Genomic DNA, 17,574 nt, shown 5'->3' with positions numbered 1-17,574 from the left:
GAAGACCTCTTGACAAACTTTATAGTATTTCCAAAAGCCAGTTGTTTAACTAAGATCTCAGATGCATTTGGATCCCCAATCATACAGCTTGCAGCTGGATATAAATGTGCTACAAAGGCTAAGAAATTCTCCTTGGGCCCCTGTAAGATCTGGCTGAAATATAAGTTTTTCTCTCTCTTAGTAGGCACTTTTCTACATGGTCTTCTTGAACACACACTTATCTAAGTATACATTTGTAAATCATAATTTAATTGTTGCAAATGGTGCTGTCCCAGTCAACATTTCCAACGTGATATGTACTCCATGCATGCCTGCTCAGAGCAAAATCCATCCAACTAGATTTTCACAGCAAATATTCATCTCCCAAAAGGCAAGCTTTCACAGGGGTAATCCAGTCATTAGGGGGCAGGGTTTCATTACACAATGATTTCATCAAGCTATGAAAAAAGGTGAATTGGGGCCATACATGGAACAAGTGAATTTTATTTCTTTTAATGTTTTAAAAGGAATGGCTGCATGGATACATATATTTTGATTTGGATTTTGCAGATCTAATTGCTCAAATATTGGATATAATTTAAATCCCGATAAATCTTCTTCTGCCACTCTGGTGGCACTAAAGTTCTGCTGAAGCAGGGTAACTTTTGTAGCCACCATATTAGGGACCCTGATTTTTAGTCTTCCCCAAGGGACAGGGTGGATCTCTGGAGCAGGATAATTCAAATGCAAATTATGGAGGTCTGCTGTCAATTCATCCTCCTCCTCAGAACAGAGTCTTCCTCACAGTCCAGCAAAGTGATCCCTCCCCCATCTTCCTGTATGGCTTTGTCTAATGAAGGATGCTCTGGCTCTACCTCTGGGCTGTTTCCCTGCCTTTATCTCACTACAAATGCAGGGTGCTTTGACTCTGTCCTTAGGTTCTCTCTCTGCTTTTTACCAGCTACAAATGGAGCACGTTTTACCTCCATCCTTAGGTCTTCTTTTCATCTACCAAGTGTTATGTTTTCTGCAATCAGAGAAGACCTGGAAGGTAGGCAGGTTTGTCCAGTAGGTCTAAGACTTATAACAACATTTCAAAGGCAGTGATTAAATAGTCCAATATCTTGGTCTGAATATAAACAAGTCTCTATCACAGTCCAAATTCTTTCTACTTTCTGGATTGTGCTCCTAGGCCTATTAGCTGAAATAAAACCAGCATGCTGCTCCCTGCAGAGTTTTCCCAAGTATGCAAATCAAACGAAGTTTTCCTCAGAAAACCACAGACAAACTTCCCTAATCACCTGTAGGAGCTGGGCAAGTTGAGCTCACTTCACAGATTTCTCCTTTTGCTTCATGATACCTTTAAGAATAGCTAAGTAACTCTCCCTCTCTGTAGAGAGTGAGTTCACCATGCTTAACATCACGCTATTAAAAAAAAAAATCCTCTCTCCTCTTTCTCTTAATAAGCTAATCATGAAAATTTCCTGTGAGAGAGGACTAAGCACCCACCTGTACTCTTTCTCATTTTGGAATCCTTGTGAACAGTCCCTGTTCTAGGCAAGTTCTTGCTCACATACCTTGTGGGTGAAGGAAATGGGATGGACTCGTGTGAAATAAAGCAAAGAAAATAGTACAAGGAAGTAAACATGAGAGATCAGAAATAAGTTTTCAGAGAGTGGGCAGTGATGGGCTAAGCTGACCAGAGGGTACAGCGTCTAACAAGAGAAAGGAACCCCCCAACTCTCCCCCACCCCCACTTGCTTTATTTATAGTGATACAGATCAAAAGGGATCAATAGGAGCTTTTTTTGCAAAAAAAAAAAAAACGGATAGGTGTGGGAGGAGGCAGTCTGTTCAGTTCTTCAGGGGTCATGCCCATCTCCAGTGCTATGGTGAGCCTCTGACAGAGCTAGGTAGAAAGTCACATGAACTGGGCATTCTCAAACCAGCAGGGTTGCTGCTGCAAATTCCTAACAGACTTTTCTGCTTAATGGCTTTCAAGTCATTTGAATTCACCAAGCACAGTTCATGGATGACTCCCCACAGGTGGTATGATTGACAGGTGGTAGAAACTTCAGGAGGTTGTACCTAGTTGGAGTGATTTATGTCACTGGGAGTGTGATCTTGAAAGAGATATTCCGGATCCTGGTGACTTCCTCTGTTTCTTGTCTTCAATAAGGTAAGCAGGTTTGTTCCACCATGGACTCCTCAATATAATACTTTCACTTTCCATAGACCCAAGGCAACAGGGCCAAGCAACCATGGAAAGAGAATCCTGAAACTGTTTGCCAATGTAAATCTATCCTTCATTTAAGTCACTTACCTCCAGTATTTTGTTGCAAAGACAAAAAACTGACTCACATACTAGGAATAATTTTTAGATGTTTGTAACTATTGTTTCAAGTTGTTTCCAGAAAGTGGAGTTCTTCATTATAATTATCCAATAAAATACTCTTCCTATAAATTCATAAGGAAAAATGTTTTTAAGCTAATTCCATCTCCCTATCCAAAACCTTTTAGGTATCTGCAACCATGTAAATAGTTTCTCATGTATTTCAAAGTATTGTAGTTGCTTTGAACTTCTTGTGATTCATAAAGCATCTTGTATACAAAATTTAGCATCACAATTGTAAATGGGATTCATTATTACTATTGCATCTATTTATTTAAATATGTTTTGCTAGTATCTAGGAGTGATCTTGATATTTCTTCTTTTATCTTGCTCTTTGATCAGTTGTCAATTCCTGGAATTCCTTAGAAGTGTGTCACTTTGATGGAGGTATCCTCCTGCTCTGTTTTTCTTGAGTCTTTCCCCCTAGAACAAATACAGTAAAAACCACAATGAAAGAAACACAAACACAAAGTGACATGGAGAAAGAATATATCTCCTGCATTCCTTAGAGCAAGCTGATCTTTTCCCCACCAACCTTGGTGAAAAACAAACAACCAAACAAACAAACCATGACACCTGTTTAAGGACCTGAGTAAATCTTGTAAAATAAAAGACAAATATTCCTGGCAGTATTTGGAAGGAAGCTTTGATAATTTCTACTGTCATCCTTGGCTATCATGTCATTCTCCAAAGGAGTCTTTGGATAAATCAAGGGAAGTACACAAAAGTTTAAATATCTTCCCTAATCCTTCATCATTTAAAAAAGGTCTTTATTTACTATTGCATTCTTTTCTTTTTTGAACACTTTCATTCCTCGTGAAAACCAGATGGTCTGAATCTCACAGGCAACACATGAAGACTCCTCCCCTTAGATATATTGTCACCTGTGGAAGGGGCCCTATTTCTGTATGTGTTCTCCCCTGGGTTCTTCAGTGACCAGGGAAGAGCTCAAGCTTATAAAAAATGACAATGCCAGACAGTTTACCAGCACTCATTGGGTCGCAGAATAGTAGGACCTGTCAGGTGAGACTTGGCATTTGTATTTGTGCATGTTCGTGAGATATGTTCAGTGGTATGCGCTACATTGGAGCAGAGAGGACTGAGTAGACCTAATTGTATCATATTTACTACTAAACCTACTGGGGCAGTTTGGGAAGAACTGGCTTGTGTGATCTAGAGATCTTCAGGGGGACATCTGATATCACTGGTTAAAGGATGTTGCTTTTACTAAACCAATGGCACTGACCACTTGGAAAGAGAGTAAGTCTGAGATTGCCAAGCCATAATGGCCCCAGGGGAATTTGTCTTCTCATCTCAGACCTGTGATACATAACTCCTCTAAGGGACCATGAGGAGGCTCACTCACCCATTTTCTATATCTTGGAGGGAGTCAGGCAGAGGCTGATTCCTGGTTTCTGGAAGGAGGAAGACAACAAGGCCAGCAAAGATGCAGGAGGCTCCATAGATGATCCAGGGCAAGGGTTCAGCATATGTCTCCAGGATCATCAACAGGGGTGCCAGGGCTGACCCCAAACTACCACAAACTCCAATGATTCCTAAAGCTGTTGCCCTTGGAGCACAAACAACAATAAAAAATTAACCTGGTAAGAATGCAGATGGATTTGTGTCACCTTTTTTCATTAATTATGAGAGACAACAAGGAGTGTGTTTGGGCATGTGAAGATTGATGACTTGCTCTTGCTTTTGAAATTTTGTTTCATCTGCTAGCAACCTTTATCAAGTTCACAGACTACAAAGACATGTTTTATTATTAAAAATTCCATTAATCATTTATGTTATGTTATTTTATTACTTATTTACTTTATTACATACTTACTTTATCTTTACTGGTACATTACAGTTATGCAAAATAATGGGATTTGTTGTGATACATTTGTATAGGCCCACAATCCGGTCAAGTTCATTGTACAATTCCTCCACTCCAATGCCTATTCTCTGCTCTAGAGGTCTCCCTTTTATTTTTATAAAAATTCTTGTTCTTCACGTTTTTCTTTCTAGCTTCCATATATGAGAAAATATTAAACCCTTGAGTTTCTGATTCTGGCTTATTTCATTTAGCATGGTCCTCTGCAATTCCATCCATTTACGTGCAAATGACATAATTTTATTCTTCTTTTTTATAATTTTCTTAATATTTATTTTGTAGTTATAGGTGGACACAATATTTTATTTTACATGGTGCTGAGGATTGAACCCAGTGCCTCATGCATGCTAGGCGAACACTCTACCTCCAAGCCACAACCCCAGCCCCAATTTTATTCTTCTTTATGGCGGCATAAAACTTCATTATGTATATGTACCATGTTTTATTTATTCACTTATCTGTTGATGGGCATCTGGGCTGTTCCTATAATTTATCTATTGTGAGTTGCCCAATAGCATCTTCAATTTAGGTGACTCCAAAGAATACAGGAGATGTACATTAGTGGTATATTAGCACACCTAGAAATACCTAGAAAAAGCTAACTTTGGGTAAACTTTGGCTATAATTGTTATCATCACCATTGATTACTTTCGATTTCTTCCCTTGATGAGTCATAGAGCTGAGAAAGAACTGTTTTAACCTTCACGAAGAACCTATGAAATTTTGTACCTTATGACGGTGGGGAGCAGTTCATTTGTATGGGTAAGAGAACAGGTAACAGAGGCAAAAGAAATTCCTCCTCCCAAAGTTGTCAGAATCATATGCACGGTCTGCATTTCTGGAAAGAGGAAGAGCCAGGAAAGTTAGGAAATCTGAGATGAAGGAATCTTCATTCTCCAATTTACAAACAAAAAATGCTTCTGTTGGAGACGTTCACAGTGTAAAATATACTGTGGAAAAACTGCACCGAGGAAGTTTGTGAGGACGAGATGTGACTTATATGCAAAGTTCAATTTATGATGAATAAATGTTCTGAATAATTGTATTCATTCTCTTTGCCTCTCCAGATTTGTCAAAGGAGAAGAGAGGATGCTGAATTTAGGAGGAAATCACTTTCTTTTTCTGTACAATGTCTCTATCCTTTGAATGGAAGGTAGGATTGTCGTGTGTGATTTACTGAGGGGTGTCAGACTCACTCAGGCACTCATGGGGTTGAAAACCATGGTCCATGCACAGTACTGACATGGGGTAAAGACTGTAAAAGACAGTCATGAAAGGACAGGAATCCCATATTAATGGACAAGCTGGAGAGTAGCCAGATCTAGATCAATGTTTGAAGACTCAAGAATAAAAACTTCTATTATAGAAAACATGACAGACTTTGGAAACTTTTCATAAAGTTGGTTTTCTACTCAATTAAAAGAAAATCTCTTGGGGCTGGGAATGTGGCTCAAGTGATAAAGCGCTCGCCTGGCATGCGCAGGGTGCTGGGTTCGATCCTCAGCACCACATAAAAATAAAGATGTTGTGTCCACCGAAAACTGAAAAATAAATACTAAAAAATTCTCTCTCTCTCTCTCTCTCTCTCTCTCTCTCTCTCCTCTCTCTCTCTCTCTCTCTTTAAAAAAAAAAAGAATCTCATGAGAGCTTTAAACCTTGGAGGAGGCTTTGTGACAGCCAGGAAAATGACATCATTGTTCAAACTCAAGAAGAGTGAAGCCTGTAGCCTGGTGTGATGGTGCACTCCTGTAACCACAGCATTGTAGGAGGCTAAGGAAGGAGGATCAAAAGTTCAAAGCCAGCTTCAGCAACTTATCAGGGGCCTAAGCAATTTATCAAGACCGTGGCTAAAAATAAAACAGGCTGGGGATGTGGCTCAATTGTTCAATGCCACTGGGTTCAATCCCTGATACCAAAGAGAGAGACTGAGGAGTGGAACCCACCAATGTGGGATTTTGTAAAATAAGTTACAACACAGGAGTTCAGCAAAGCACAGTGATGGATATGCTGTCACTGCTGTCACATATTCTCTACTGGAACCCAAAGGTTTATTTTCTTAAGTCAAAATAACTCCCGAAAACCAGAATGGCATTTGTGGTGACCTGAGATGAGGCACATGTGTAGACACATAGAGTTCAGGTATAGAATGTCACTGAAGGTGAAGTAATAAGACAGAGCCATCGAGAAAAAGTAACAATACAGTGTGGTCACATTAGCTTATAATGATAAGTCTAAACCCTACATGTTTGCAAGGAAGTGTGATTGGCCAAGAGAAGAAGCTCAGAGAAACTTAGAGAAGCTCAGAACACGGTGGCACCATTTTACAGGTACTTCTTGACCATAATGAAGATAATCATGCATTTGAAACAAACTTTACTGACCTTTAGGTGTTTTCCAAGTACTGGATGGCAGAATCTGTTCTAAATGCCCAACTTGTGTCAGTGAACACTTAGAACCCAATTCTTCTGATTCCTATAGGTGCAAGCTGAAAAATCCTCAGGAAAGTGGGAAAGATCTTTCCTTTTTTACACGGTCTCTCTCCTTACCTTCAGGCACAAATGTGTTGACCAGAAAGGTGATTCCCAACGTGGTCATGAAAAAACACAGGCTTATTCGACGGCCCTTGTGATTCAGGGCCCAAAGTGAAAGATAATTGGCTGGGAGTGTGACTACACCAAGGAGAATTTGGATCAGGAAAACATTGCTTGCCAGGTGCTGGAGGTGGATAATCAAGCCAAAAGTGGGTAGCCATACTAAAAATCTGTAACAAACACACAGGAAAGACACATGCATTGAGAGTTAACACTTATATACTTTAAATGATGGTATTATAAGAACGTTTACTTTTTGGTGTTAAAAATGCAAACTATCTTTTTCTTGTAATATGTGCATGCAAGTGATTATTTTATAATTGTAATAAAACAAATATATGATGAGGCCATCAGATGTTTATTTTGGAGAGATGTCAGAAATGTAAATATAAGATGGGTCTTTAGGATTTTAGAGTTTTTCCTGCTCTTGATCTGAGTGATAGATATATCTTTACATATGTACATATTTACTCATTGGGTTACATATATGTCTGTAATTCACTATTTCAAATTTTATCTCCATTAAAGCAAACAATGAAGAAAATCCGAGTCAAAGTCTGTACATGATTGAAGTTTGCAGCATCTGTCTCTGGTGTGAGTCTGGCAGTGTGATATGATAAATAGAACTCACTGTACAATGGTTCTGTGTCAAGCTTTTCATAACTCTGACCATAGCCCTGGCCATAGCAATGCTCGTTATATCCTTCTCATCTTTCATATCCAAAGCTGTGTTCACCATATATTGCCCAATTGAAATAAGAAATAAACTCATTCTCCACTCTTTTTATAAGCATGATGTGAAGCCTACCTCACCAAGGACAGGAGACAGATCCGTTTACACAGGTTGGGTGTGTGGAACAAGTTGCACAGAGAAGGTTTTGTCTGTGCTGCCTTCAATTCCTCCTTTATGGTGGATCTCACAGCCTTCAATAATAACAGAGACAACAAATTGTTCAGTTGTCAGAAAACAATGGGTAGTGTGGAAGCATTGGCCACCCACAGAAGGTAAGGTCAATAACCATCCTAAATAGTGGAAAGTATAAATATTAAAACAATGGAAGGCATGAAAGTGGTGTGATAGGTGAACTCAGGAGTTCAAGGAACCTCAGGGAAGTTGTACAATGAGAACATATTAAGAAGTAAACTCTAAAAGAGTATAGAACGTTGAAAAGAGAATTTATGATAGAGATTTATCTGAGGAAGGAAACCAAATGATGAGTTAGTGAGATTACAATTCAAAGCCCCTTTTATACCAGATGACTCTAGAAGAGTTGGAAATGGAGTTTTGTTCTCCACTAATTACTAATGGTTGGAGAATACATTTCATATCTCAGGAAGAAGAATTATTTCCTGGCAATTTATTTTTTCATTTTTTGGTTTTTAGTTTTTGAGTCATCCTATTTTATAGAATATGTTGCATGTTGTTTCTCCATGAAAGAGAAGCCTAGAATTAAACTTGAGTTTTGAATCAGAGGGGATTTTAGTTTAAATTGATTTAAACTCAGATTTGCTTTTACACTGAAGTGTTATTGGCCTTGCCACTTGCTAGTTGTATACCCTGTGCAAGGTGATGGCTATCACTATACCTCAATTTCCTTGTCATTGAAAAGAAGAAGAAATAAAAGAATTAGGATCAGGAGAAGTAAGAAAACCAACAAAATAATAATGCCTTCCCCACAAACACTTTCTATGTCATTTAGTAGGTTATAATATACATATCAATCTACTTCTAGCAGAACTCTTAGACTTATTAATTTATTAGTTATTCAGAAAGATTAAGTCCATTGTCATGCCTCCTCTACAAATGCAATAATACTACAAATGTAATCAGAAAGTTTTCATGTTGAAGGGAATGCTGAGAATTGGACCTACTCCCATGACTGAGGAAACCTGCACCATCAGAAATGGCCTTGGAGCTTCCAACTCTAGCTTCAACAGTGGAATACAGGATTTATGCTTGTTAGAGAGACATTTGTAGACTTGTTAGAGAGGTATTTGTGGTAATACCTTCTGCATCCAACACATAAACCCATGACCACTGGCCATTGTTATGGTATTATAAGAATTGGCTGCAAGAAGACCTTAAATCTGTCTTAGATGCGGGCTGCAGTGCCTGAGACTGGCCTTCAACCCCGTCCAATATCAGATAAAATATCAGGGCATGCTGGCTTAATTTGTTACCAGGTACTCATTCTTGATGAGCTAACAGAAATGAGTGGTGCATCCAGAGATATTTAGGTGGGCAACGCTAGCTGACAAGGCAGTTCTACAAGTGTATTCTCCCCGGTAACCCTTACATTGAGAGGAAGCAGCACATATTCAAATAAGGGTTTGCTGGTTGTTCACATTTTACAAATGCATCTTTCTCTATAAATTTCATTCTATGCTAATCATGGCATCATTAGAAAATCCTGAAACAGTCTCATCTCTGCAGTCTTGCCCACAAAGGTGCATCAGGGTCAGTTCATACGGATTTACAAGAACTCTTTATTAAACATTTAAATGGTTATGAACCTGTTGACATCATGTGTTTAGGCTAAAATAGACTCTGGGGAAAGTAAGCAAACTACAAAAATTAATGATTGCCACAATTCTTGGACTCTAGGATTTAAAAAGAAAAATCTTTAAATGTTGAAGTTAAACATTTACCAGGACACCACTGACCTTGCCCTTCTGAAGTCATTTGGGCTGCACTCAACTTCAAATAACCAAATCCCTGAATGTTTAAACCTGACTAGTTCTACCCAAACCTTAAAGGCACATTTCAGACACTGCATTTTTTAAGATGCATTCACAGCTCCCATCCCTACATCAAGGTTAGGTTTCCATCCTTGGGATTCACTTTGCACCCTTACTTGACCGTTCAGGGGCTTTATCAAGCCCACTGATCCTTGTGAGGGTGGAAGCTATAAATGTTTTTGTCCCCTGTCAAAGGACATGTCACAGGGAATCATGGAACACACTCAGAAAGGATGTGCAAGGAAGGAAAAAAAGATACGAGGAAGCAGGGCAAAAGGCACAGACACAAGGTGGAATGCATTTGGAAGCCAAGAAAGCGTACATGAAAGAACCAGTAGAGAAATAAAACAAAATAAATGAGCTTTGGGTAGATGTTTGTGACTGTGATCATAGACAGATGATGTTGATAACTATTTTTTGACTTCTCAACTTACCTTATTAGTATATAATTAATAATTTAAAAATTGCCCATATTTAACAATGCATCTAAGTATTTTGGACATAACTGCATACCTGTGAAGTTGGCACCAAAATATATCCATCCATATATATAATCACTTAAAAATTTCTTCCTGCACTCTGTATTCATTTTTTAATATTTATTTTTCAGTTGTAGTTGGACATACTACCTTTATTTTATTCATTCACTTGTTTTTTAATATGGTGCTGAGGATCAAACCCAGGGTCCCACATGTACAAGGTAAGCACTCTACCATTGAGCCACAATCCCAGTCCTCTATATTCTTTTTACTATTTATTTTGATAAGAACAGTTAGCACAAATCCACCCTCTTAGAAATTTTTTAAGTACATAATACAGTATTATTGTCATCATTCCATTCAGCGGCTTTCTAGAACTTACTCATGTATTTCCACAATGAACATGGGAATGCAGATATCTTCTTGAGATTCAAATTTTTATTTATTTATTTATTTATTCATTTATGGGCATATACCAAGATGTGGGACAGGTGGATCAAATAATTCTATTCAAGTTTCTGAGGAATTTTCATATTGTTATTTATAGTGGTGGCATCAATTTGTTGTGAAAAACTCAATTTGTGAAATGTGAAAAAAGAAGTCAAGAGTGTAAGTGCATTTACAGAAGCTACAGAAAAGTAATTAGGAATAAATTTATCCATGAAGTTGCAAAATCTGTATTATAAAAATTATAATAAAATTATAAAAATATAATTTTTTCACAAAAATTAAAATATTTGTGAAAAAAATTGAAAAAGGCACAAATAAATAGACAAATGTCTTTGTTCATGTACTGAAAGAATTAACATTGTTACAATGTTCATGTTCTTCAAAAGTAGCCACAGATTCAATGCAATCTTTATCAAAATACCAATGACATTTTTTTACAGAAACAGAAAAATATTTTTCCAAATATATTTCCAAAATAGTTTGAAATCAGTAAAGCTCTTAAATAGTCAAATTATCTTGTGCAAAAAAAGGCACAAAAATAAAACCAAAAATATGGAAATAAACATGGAAGTATCACACCACTTGGCTTCAAAATATACTATCAAGGCATAGTAATCAAAACAGCATGGTACTGGCAAGATAAAAGACTTAGAGCAGTGAAGCAGAACAGAGAGCCCAGAAATAAATCTACATATTTCCACTGAACTGATTTCAAAAAAAAGTGCTAAGTATAAAAAAATGGAGAAGAAAATTTCTTTTCAAAAATGGTCTTAGGGAGACTAGATACTCACATGCTGAAGATAGATGTCAGACCCGCATCTTCACCACATAGGGAAATCGATCCAAAATAGATTGCAGACTTAAATGGAAGGCCCCCCAAACCATTACACTACCAGAAGAAAACATGCAATAAAACTCCATGACTTTGGTGTGGACAAACATTTTTTAGATGAGAGAACAAAAGGGAACCAAAGTCAAAATGGACAAGTGGGATTAGGTCAAACTAAAAAACTTCTACACAGAAAAGGAAGCAAGGAACATACTGAAGAATCAACATACAGAGAGAGGAAGATATTTGTCAACTATGCTTCTGACAAGGCATTTATCCCCAACAGGTACAAGAAATCCAAATGATTAAATAACCAAAAATGAATGAAAATACAAAAATGTAATAAAACGAATCTGAAATTAAAATGAGAAGACAATCTTCAGAATCACTTGGAACACTTCAAACTACAGGCTGCAGCATCTGATCCCCCAACACAAACAAGGATTCTTATTAGCAGTCAGGAGTATAACCACTGAATTAAAAAAAAAATGGACAAAAGATCTCAACCAAACCTGTGAATGGGAAATAGGTACAAAAAATATTTGATATCACTAATTATGCCATAAATGCACATCAATCCTACAATCAAGCAGAGCATGGCAGTGTGTGCTTGTAAGCCCAGATACTTGGGAGGCTGAGGGAGGAGAATTGTAAATTTGAGCCCAGCTTGGGCAATTGAATGAGCCCTTCTCACAAAATACGAAAGTGCAAGAGATGTTGGAGATGTATCTCAGTGACAGAGCAACACTTGGTTCAATCCCTAGTAACAGAAAAGAATAATTATAATGATATATTTTCCTCTCCCCACTTGGAAAAACTATTATTAAAAAAAAGGATTTCAAGTGGTGATCAGAATAATAATTACAACGATATATTTACCTCCCTCCACTTAGAATGGCTATTATCAAAAAACCAAAGGATTACAAATGTGGATGAGAATGTAAACAACAGGGAACACTCGCACACTGTTTATGGAAATGAAAATTATTACAATCATTATGGGAAATAGTATGGAGTTTCTTCAAAAAATTAAAAATATGATTGCTATATTCAGGGTATATGTCCAAAGGAAATGAAATCAGTATATCAAGGAGACATCTGCATTCATAAGTTTATATACCATCACTTACAATAGCCCTGATATGGAACCAACTCAAGTGTTCATTAACAGACGAATGAATAGGTTGGGCATGATGGTGCTTGTCTGTAATCCCAGGAAATCATGAGGCTGTGGCAGAAGCATCACAAGTTTAAGGCTAGCCTCAACAACTTAGTAGAAGCCTGTCTCAAAAAAATAAAAGGACTGGGGATGTAGTTCAGTGGTAAAGCACCAATAGGTTCAATTTCCAAAATTAAGATAAATAAATAGATAGCTAACAGATGACTGAAAAAATAAAATTTATTATATCACAACTGAAAATTATTCAACTTTGCCGAGGTACAAATGTTATATACATTTTATAGAAACTACACTTTGAACCTTGATCTTTTGTTTCCGGGTACTCCATTACATTCTTTCAACATGTTAGGCACCTGCAGTGAGCCACAGTTCCCACCATCCACATGATCTTTAGGGTAACAACCAATACTCTACCAGGTACTGTGTTTTTATACCAAAGTATTCAGTAGGTGACATGTATTAAATGCATTTTTGACTTGTGACATTTAAACTAATTATTGGTTTTTAAGGTTTTTGATATGAAGGGTCCCCCCAAATTTCCTGTGGTATTGAGAGATGAAATAATTAGATGATGAGATGCATAACCTAGTGAGTGGGTTAATCCTTTTGAAGCATTAGAAATTTTGAATTTATTACAATGGTTACTGTAGGCAGGTTCAGTTTGGCTGGAGGAAGTGGGTCACTCGGGACATACCCTAGGGATTATAATGCTTTGTTTCAGACTCCTTCTTCTCTCTATTAATTTCATGATAGGCATGAAGTGCACAGCCTTCCTCTGCAAAGCCCTCTGCAAAGAATGTTTCATCTTGCCACTGGACCAGGCCTATAGAGTCAGCTGACAATGGACTGAATCCTCTGAAACTGTGAGCCTAAAATAAACTTTTCCTGAGCAAAATTGTTCTTGTCAGGTATTTTGGTCACTGCCACTAAAAGCTGACTATACTGTTGATTTATTAAGACTTTTAATTAATTAGTTTAATTAATTGGTTTAATTAGCTAGACTTAACCATTCTACCCTGTATATATTCTTCAAAACATCACACTGTAAATATAAAAACATACAGGGTTACTTGTCAGAATGAAAAGTAATCAAATATAAAGAATAAAATCCTGTGGAAGGAGATATGTGAATTGATTATGAGGAGCAAAAGAAAGAAAAAATGGGCTCTTTGCCTCCTCTGAATAAAATATCTGTGTTCAACCTTTTCAGTGACTGCATATTGCATCTTTGGACACCTATTAATAATACGTCAGGCTATGTCTTCCTTGTCTCAAAAGCACCTCCCATCCTGCTCACCTCCATGGTTAAGGCATCTGCACAAGTCTTCGTTCCATTCACCCTTGCAGCTTTTTTAAGTTCCTGTAAGCTCTCCTCGGGTTTGTTGTTGGTAATCAGCCACCGAGCTGATTCTGACATCCACCTGATCAAAGATGATAGAAGCGTAGTCAACTCTAACATGGTATTTACCACATTACCTTCATTCTCCTTCAATCTAATACCTACCAGTTACTCAATTAAGCCAAGAAACACACTGTCATGTTGCCTGGTACCATAATTGGGCAAACAGGAAATGATGCCTGCATGCAGTACACCTGCACAGCTGGGATGGCAGACATGGAGTCCTTCCTATTAGCAGCCTTCTTGGTTGGACACACCTTGACTATGGCACTCATAGCACTGAAGCATGAGGGACACTTGGCTGTTCAGACCTTCTCCAAGTTACTTGTAAGGGCAAAAGAAATGTTGATTTATAAAGTGTTCTTTTCCTAAAATAAGCACCTTAAAATATTTTTGCTTACTGAAGGTCCCATGCAGACTGGAAGCACTCCTGCTCCTGCCACTCTGATGGAATCTGATACACAAACAGCTCAGTCTGCCTGGACACTCTCATCTATGTAATGGGGACAGCAACGTCATCAGTTTGCAGATTTGTTATGAGGATGAATGACATCATGGATGAGTGCACCACAGGGTACACCCTCTTGTCTGCCAGAAATCATCTCACTCTCTCAATCTGTAATCATCTGTCTGAGAGTCATTCCTCACCAAATGGGCCTCCTCCACTGAGACAGCCTCTTGGGAGGAAGAACATCAAAGCCTGTCTTAAGGCTTTCTAAAGACAGGAAAGGAAGAAGATCTATGGAAAAAATTATGTAAGATGTCCAGGCATCCTATATTTTCCAACTGGAGAAACAGTGCTCCTCCTTCATTAAATAGCTATAGATGGAAATATGTTCTTTCTCTCATCCATTATCACTTCCAAAGTTATAACTCACCCAAATATTCTCTGTTGGGCATTTTTCATTGAAAGCTACACACAAAACTACATTCCATAGTTGTTGCTATCTAATCTTCAAGTGCTTCCTGATGTGATGGAAATGTCTTTATTGTTTCATTGTTTTATGTTTATGGAATACATTTAGTTTTCATCAAGCATCTTCATAGTCACTATATAATTTCAGTTTTCAAAAAAAGTACAGAGATAGAGCATAATAGCGGTCATTACCAAAAATTGTACTAAAATAATATAAATTTTATCAAGTCCCTAAAATAGGAAGTGGCAGAGTCAAACTAAAACTTAATTTTTATTAATCTATTATAACTATATATGATACTGGGATTCATGGTGCCACATTCATAGATGCATAAAGCATAATTTATCTATCTTATTCCCCAGTATCTGCCCTTCTCCATTCCCTACTCCCTCACCATGATCCCCTTCCTCTCCTCCACTGGTCTCTCTTCTATTATATTTTAATTAGTGGTTTTAATTATATATAAAAATGGATTCATTGTGGTACCTTTTTTCATGGCAATACCAAAATTTAGTTGAATTTATTTTTTACATACCTCCCCTTTCATTACATTTACATTTCCTGTCACTACTCTATGGGTCTCACATTTTTGTGATAGCCCTTTTTTATTTCTTTTTTCTCTCTCATTTCTGCATATGAGAGAGAACATTTGACCATTGATCTTCTAAAGTATGATGTATTTCACTTAGTTGATGTGCTTCAGATCCATCCATTTACCAGAAAATGACTTAATTTAATTTTTTGATCAAGTAAAACTCCACTTTGTGTATATATCACATTTTCTTTATCCACTTATCTGTTGATGGACATTAAGGATGGTTCCATAACTTGGGTATTGTGAATTGTGTTGCCATAAATATAGGTATGCATGTATCACTATAGAATGCTGATTTTAGTTTTTGTGGATAGATAGAGAGGAGTGGTGATTCTTTTTCTAGTCTTCTGAGTGATCTCCATACTGCTGCCCCCAGTGGTTGTAGGAGTTTACAGTTACACCAACATTGTATAAGTGTATTTTTCCCCTCATTCTCATCAGCATTTATTGCTATTTGTATACTGATGAATGCCATTCTCACTGGGGTGAGATTAAATCCCAGTGTAGTGTTTATTTGCATTTCCATGATTGCTAAGGATATTAAACTTTTTATGTATTTGTATTTCTTCTTTTGAGAAATATGTCTCATTTGCTTTGCCCATTTATTGATCATGAATTTTTCTGATTTTAAGGTTTTGTGGGTTCTTTATGTATTATGAATGTTAATTCCCTGTAGAAAGAGCAGTTGGCAAATATTTTCTCCCATTCAGTAGGATCTCTCTTCATGTTCTTGTTTTCTTGCTCTGCAATTTGTTTTTAAAATTTCATACCATCCCACTTATTGGTTCTTTGTTTTATTTCTTATGCTGTAGGATCTATACCTTCACCAATATGTTGGAATGTTGAACTAATGTTTTCTTCTAGCAGTTGCTGAGTTTCTGTTCTAACTTCTGTGTCCTTGAGCTAATTTGACTTGACTATTATATAGGATGAGAGGTAGGGATATAATTCCATTCTTCTATATATGAATATCCAGCTTTCCCAGGACCATTTCTTAAAAAGACTATCTTAAGACTCCACTGTATGTTTTCAACACCCCTTGACAAGGATCATGACTGTATTTATGTGGATTTTTCTCTCTGTCTTCTGTTCTGTTTAATTGGTCCTCATGTCTACCTCTATGCCAGTTCCATGCTGGTCTTGTTACTATAGCTCTGTAATATAAGTTAAAGGACATTGTGATGCCTCCAGCATTTTGTTTATTGCTCATATTGTTTTGGACATTCTACATCTTTAATTCTTCCAAATGAATTTTAGGACTGTTTTCCCAGTTCTGTGAAGAATTTCATTAGCATTTTTGATGGGGATGGCATTAAATCTGTAGATCCATTAAGCAGTATGAAATAGTCTTCTTTGTCTCTTCTGATCAATTTTGGCTTGCAGTCCACTTTATCTAATATGAGATACAGCAAGGATGTTGGTCTGCAGTTTTCCTTCCTTGATTTATCAGTATCTGGTTTTGATATCAGGGTTTTATTCTCTTCATGGAATAAATCTGTAAATATTATCCACCTTTTTATCTCATGAAACAAGTTAGAGAGTCTTGAGAAGGTCTCTTCTTTAAAGATCTCATAGAATGCAGCCAAAAATCCAACTAGCACCAGAATTTTCTTTGTCACAAGGGTCTTTATTTTTGCTTCAATCATATTGCTTTTTATTGATCCACTTAGCTTTTCTATACACTTTGGCTCAAGTTTAGGTAAATCACATATTTTTACAAATTTGTCAATACCATCTAGATTTCCTAATGTATATGAAAATAAGTTTTTAAAATAGTCCTTAATGGTCCTCTGTATTTCAAAAATGTCTGTGGTTATATGTCCCCATGTAGCAATAATTTTCTTTATATGATTCTTTCCTCTTTTTCTTATAATTAGATAATGGTTTATCAGCCTTCAGCCTTCTTTATTTTTTCCAATAATCAACAATTTGTTACATTAATCCTGTGAATTTGGGAGTTTTGTTTTTTTCATTTTCTATTTCATTTATTTATATTTTAATTAATTCCTATCATCTAATGGACATAGAATTAGTTTGATACTGGTTGCCTATGGCCTTGAGATGTAGCATTAGATTTTTTGGGGGGATATTTCTATTTTAAATGTAGGCATTTAATAATATATATATATATATATATATA

The 17,574-nt window shown here is 36.8% G+C and overlaps 1 protein-coding gene and 1 long non-coding RNA gene across 2 annotated transcripts in view; one reads left to right on the top strand and one right to left on the bottom strand.

The window, feature by feature from the left end:
- Window positions 1–465: 465 nt before the first annotated feature.
- Window positions 466–17,574, bottom strand: part of LOC107135943 (solute carrier family 22 member 9-like) — a 47,989-nt gene continuing 30,880 nt past the window's right edge. The window contains exons 5-10 of the mRNA XM_015478130.2: window positions 13,821–13,944; window positions 7,655–7,770; window positions 6,802–7,016; window positions 4,985–5,093; window positions 3,737–3,940; window positions 466–2,793 (exon numbers count right to left, since the gene is read on the bottom strand). Coding sequence (XP_015333616.1) covers window positions 2,733–2,793; window positions 3,737–3,940; window positions 4,985–5,093; window positions 6,802–7,016; window positions 7,655–7,770; window positions 13,821–13,944 — 829 coding nt within the window. The 3' untranslated portion in view covers window positions 466–2,732. The remainder of the gene's footprint in view (window positions 2,794–3,736; window positions 3,941–4,984; window positions 5,094–6,801; window positions 7,017–7,654; window positions 7,771–13,820; window positions 13,945–17,574) is intronic.
- LOC125612143 lies at window positions 3,845–6,884 on the top strand. The gene is made up of 3 exons (XR_007342474.1): window positions 3,845–3,974; window positions 4,933–5,408; window positions 5,890–6,884. It is a non-coding gene; the product is annotated as an uncharacterized LOC125612143 (long non-coding RNA).

The sequence above is a fragment of the Marmota marmota genome, unplaced genomic scaffold, assembly GCF_001458135.2.
Source record: "Marmota marmota marmota unplaced genomic scaffold, marMar, whole genome shotgun sequence".
Taxonomy (NCBI): Eukaryota; Metazoa; Chordata; class Mammalia; order Rodentia; family Sciuridae; genus Marmota; species Marmota marmota.
Note: the sequence above shows the minus strand (reverse complement) of the source record. Positions and strands in the feature narration are given on the sequence as shown.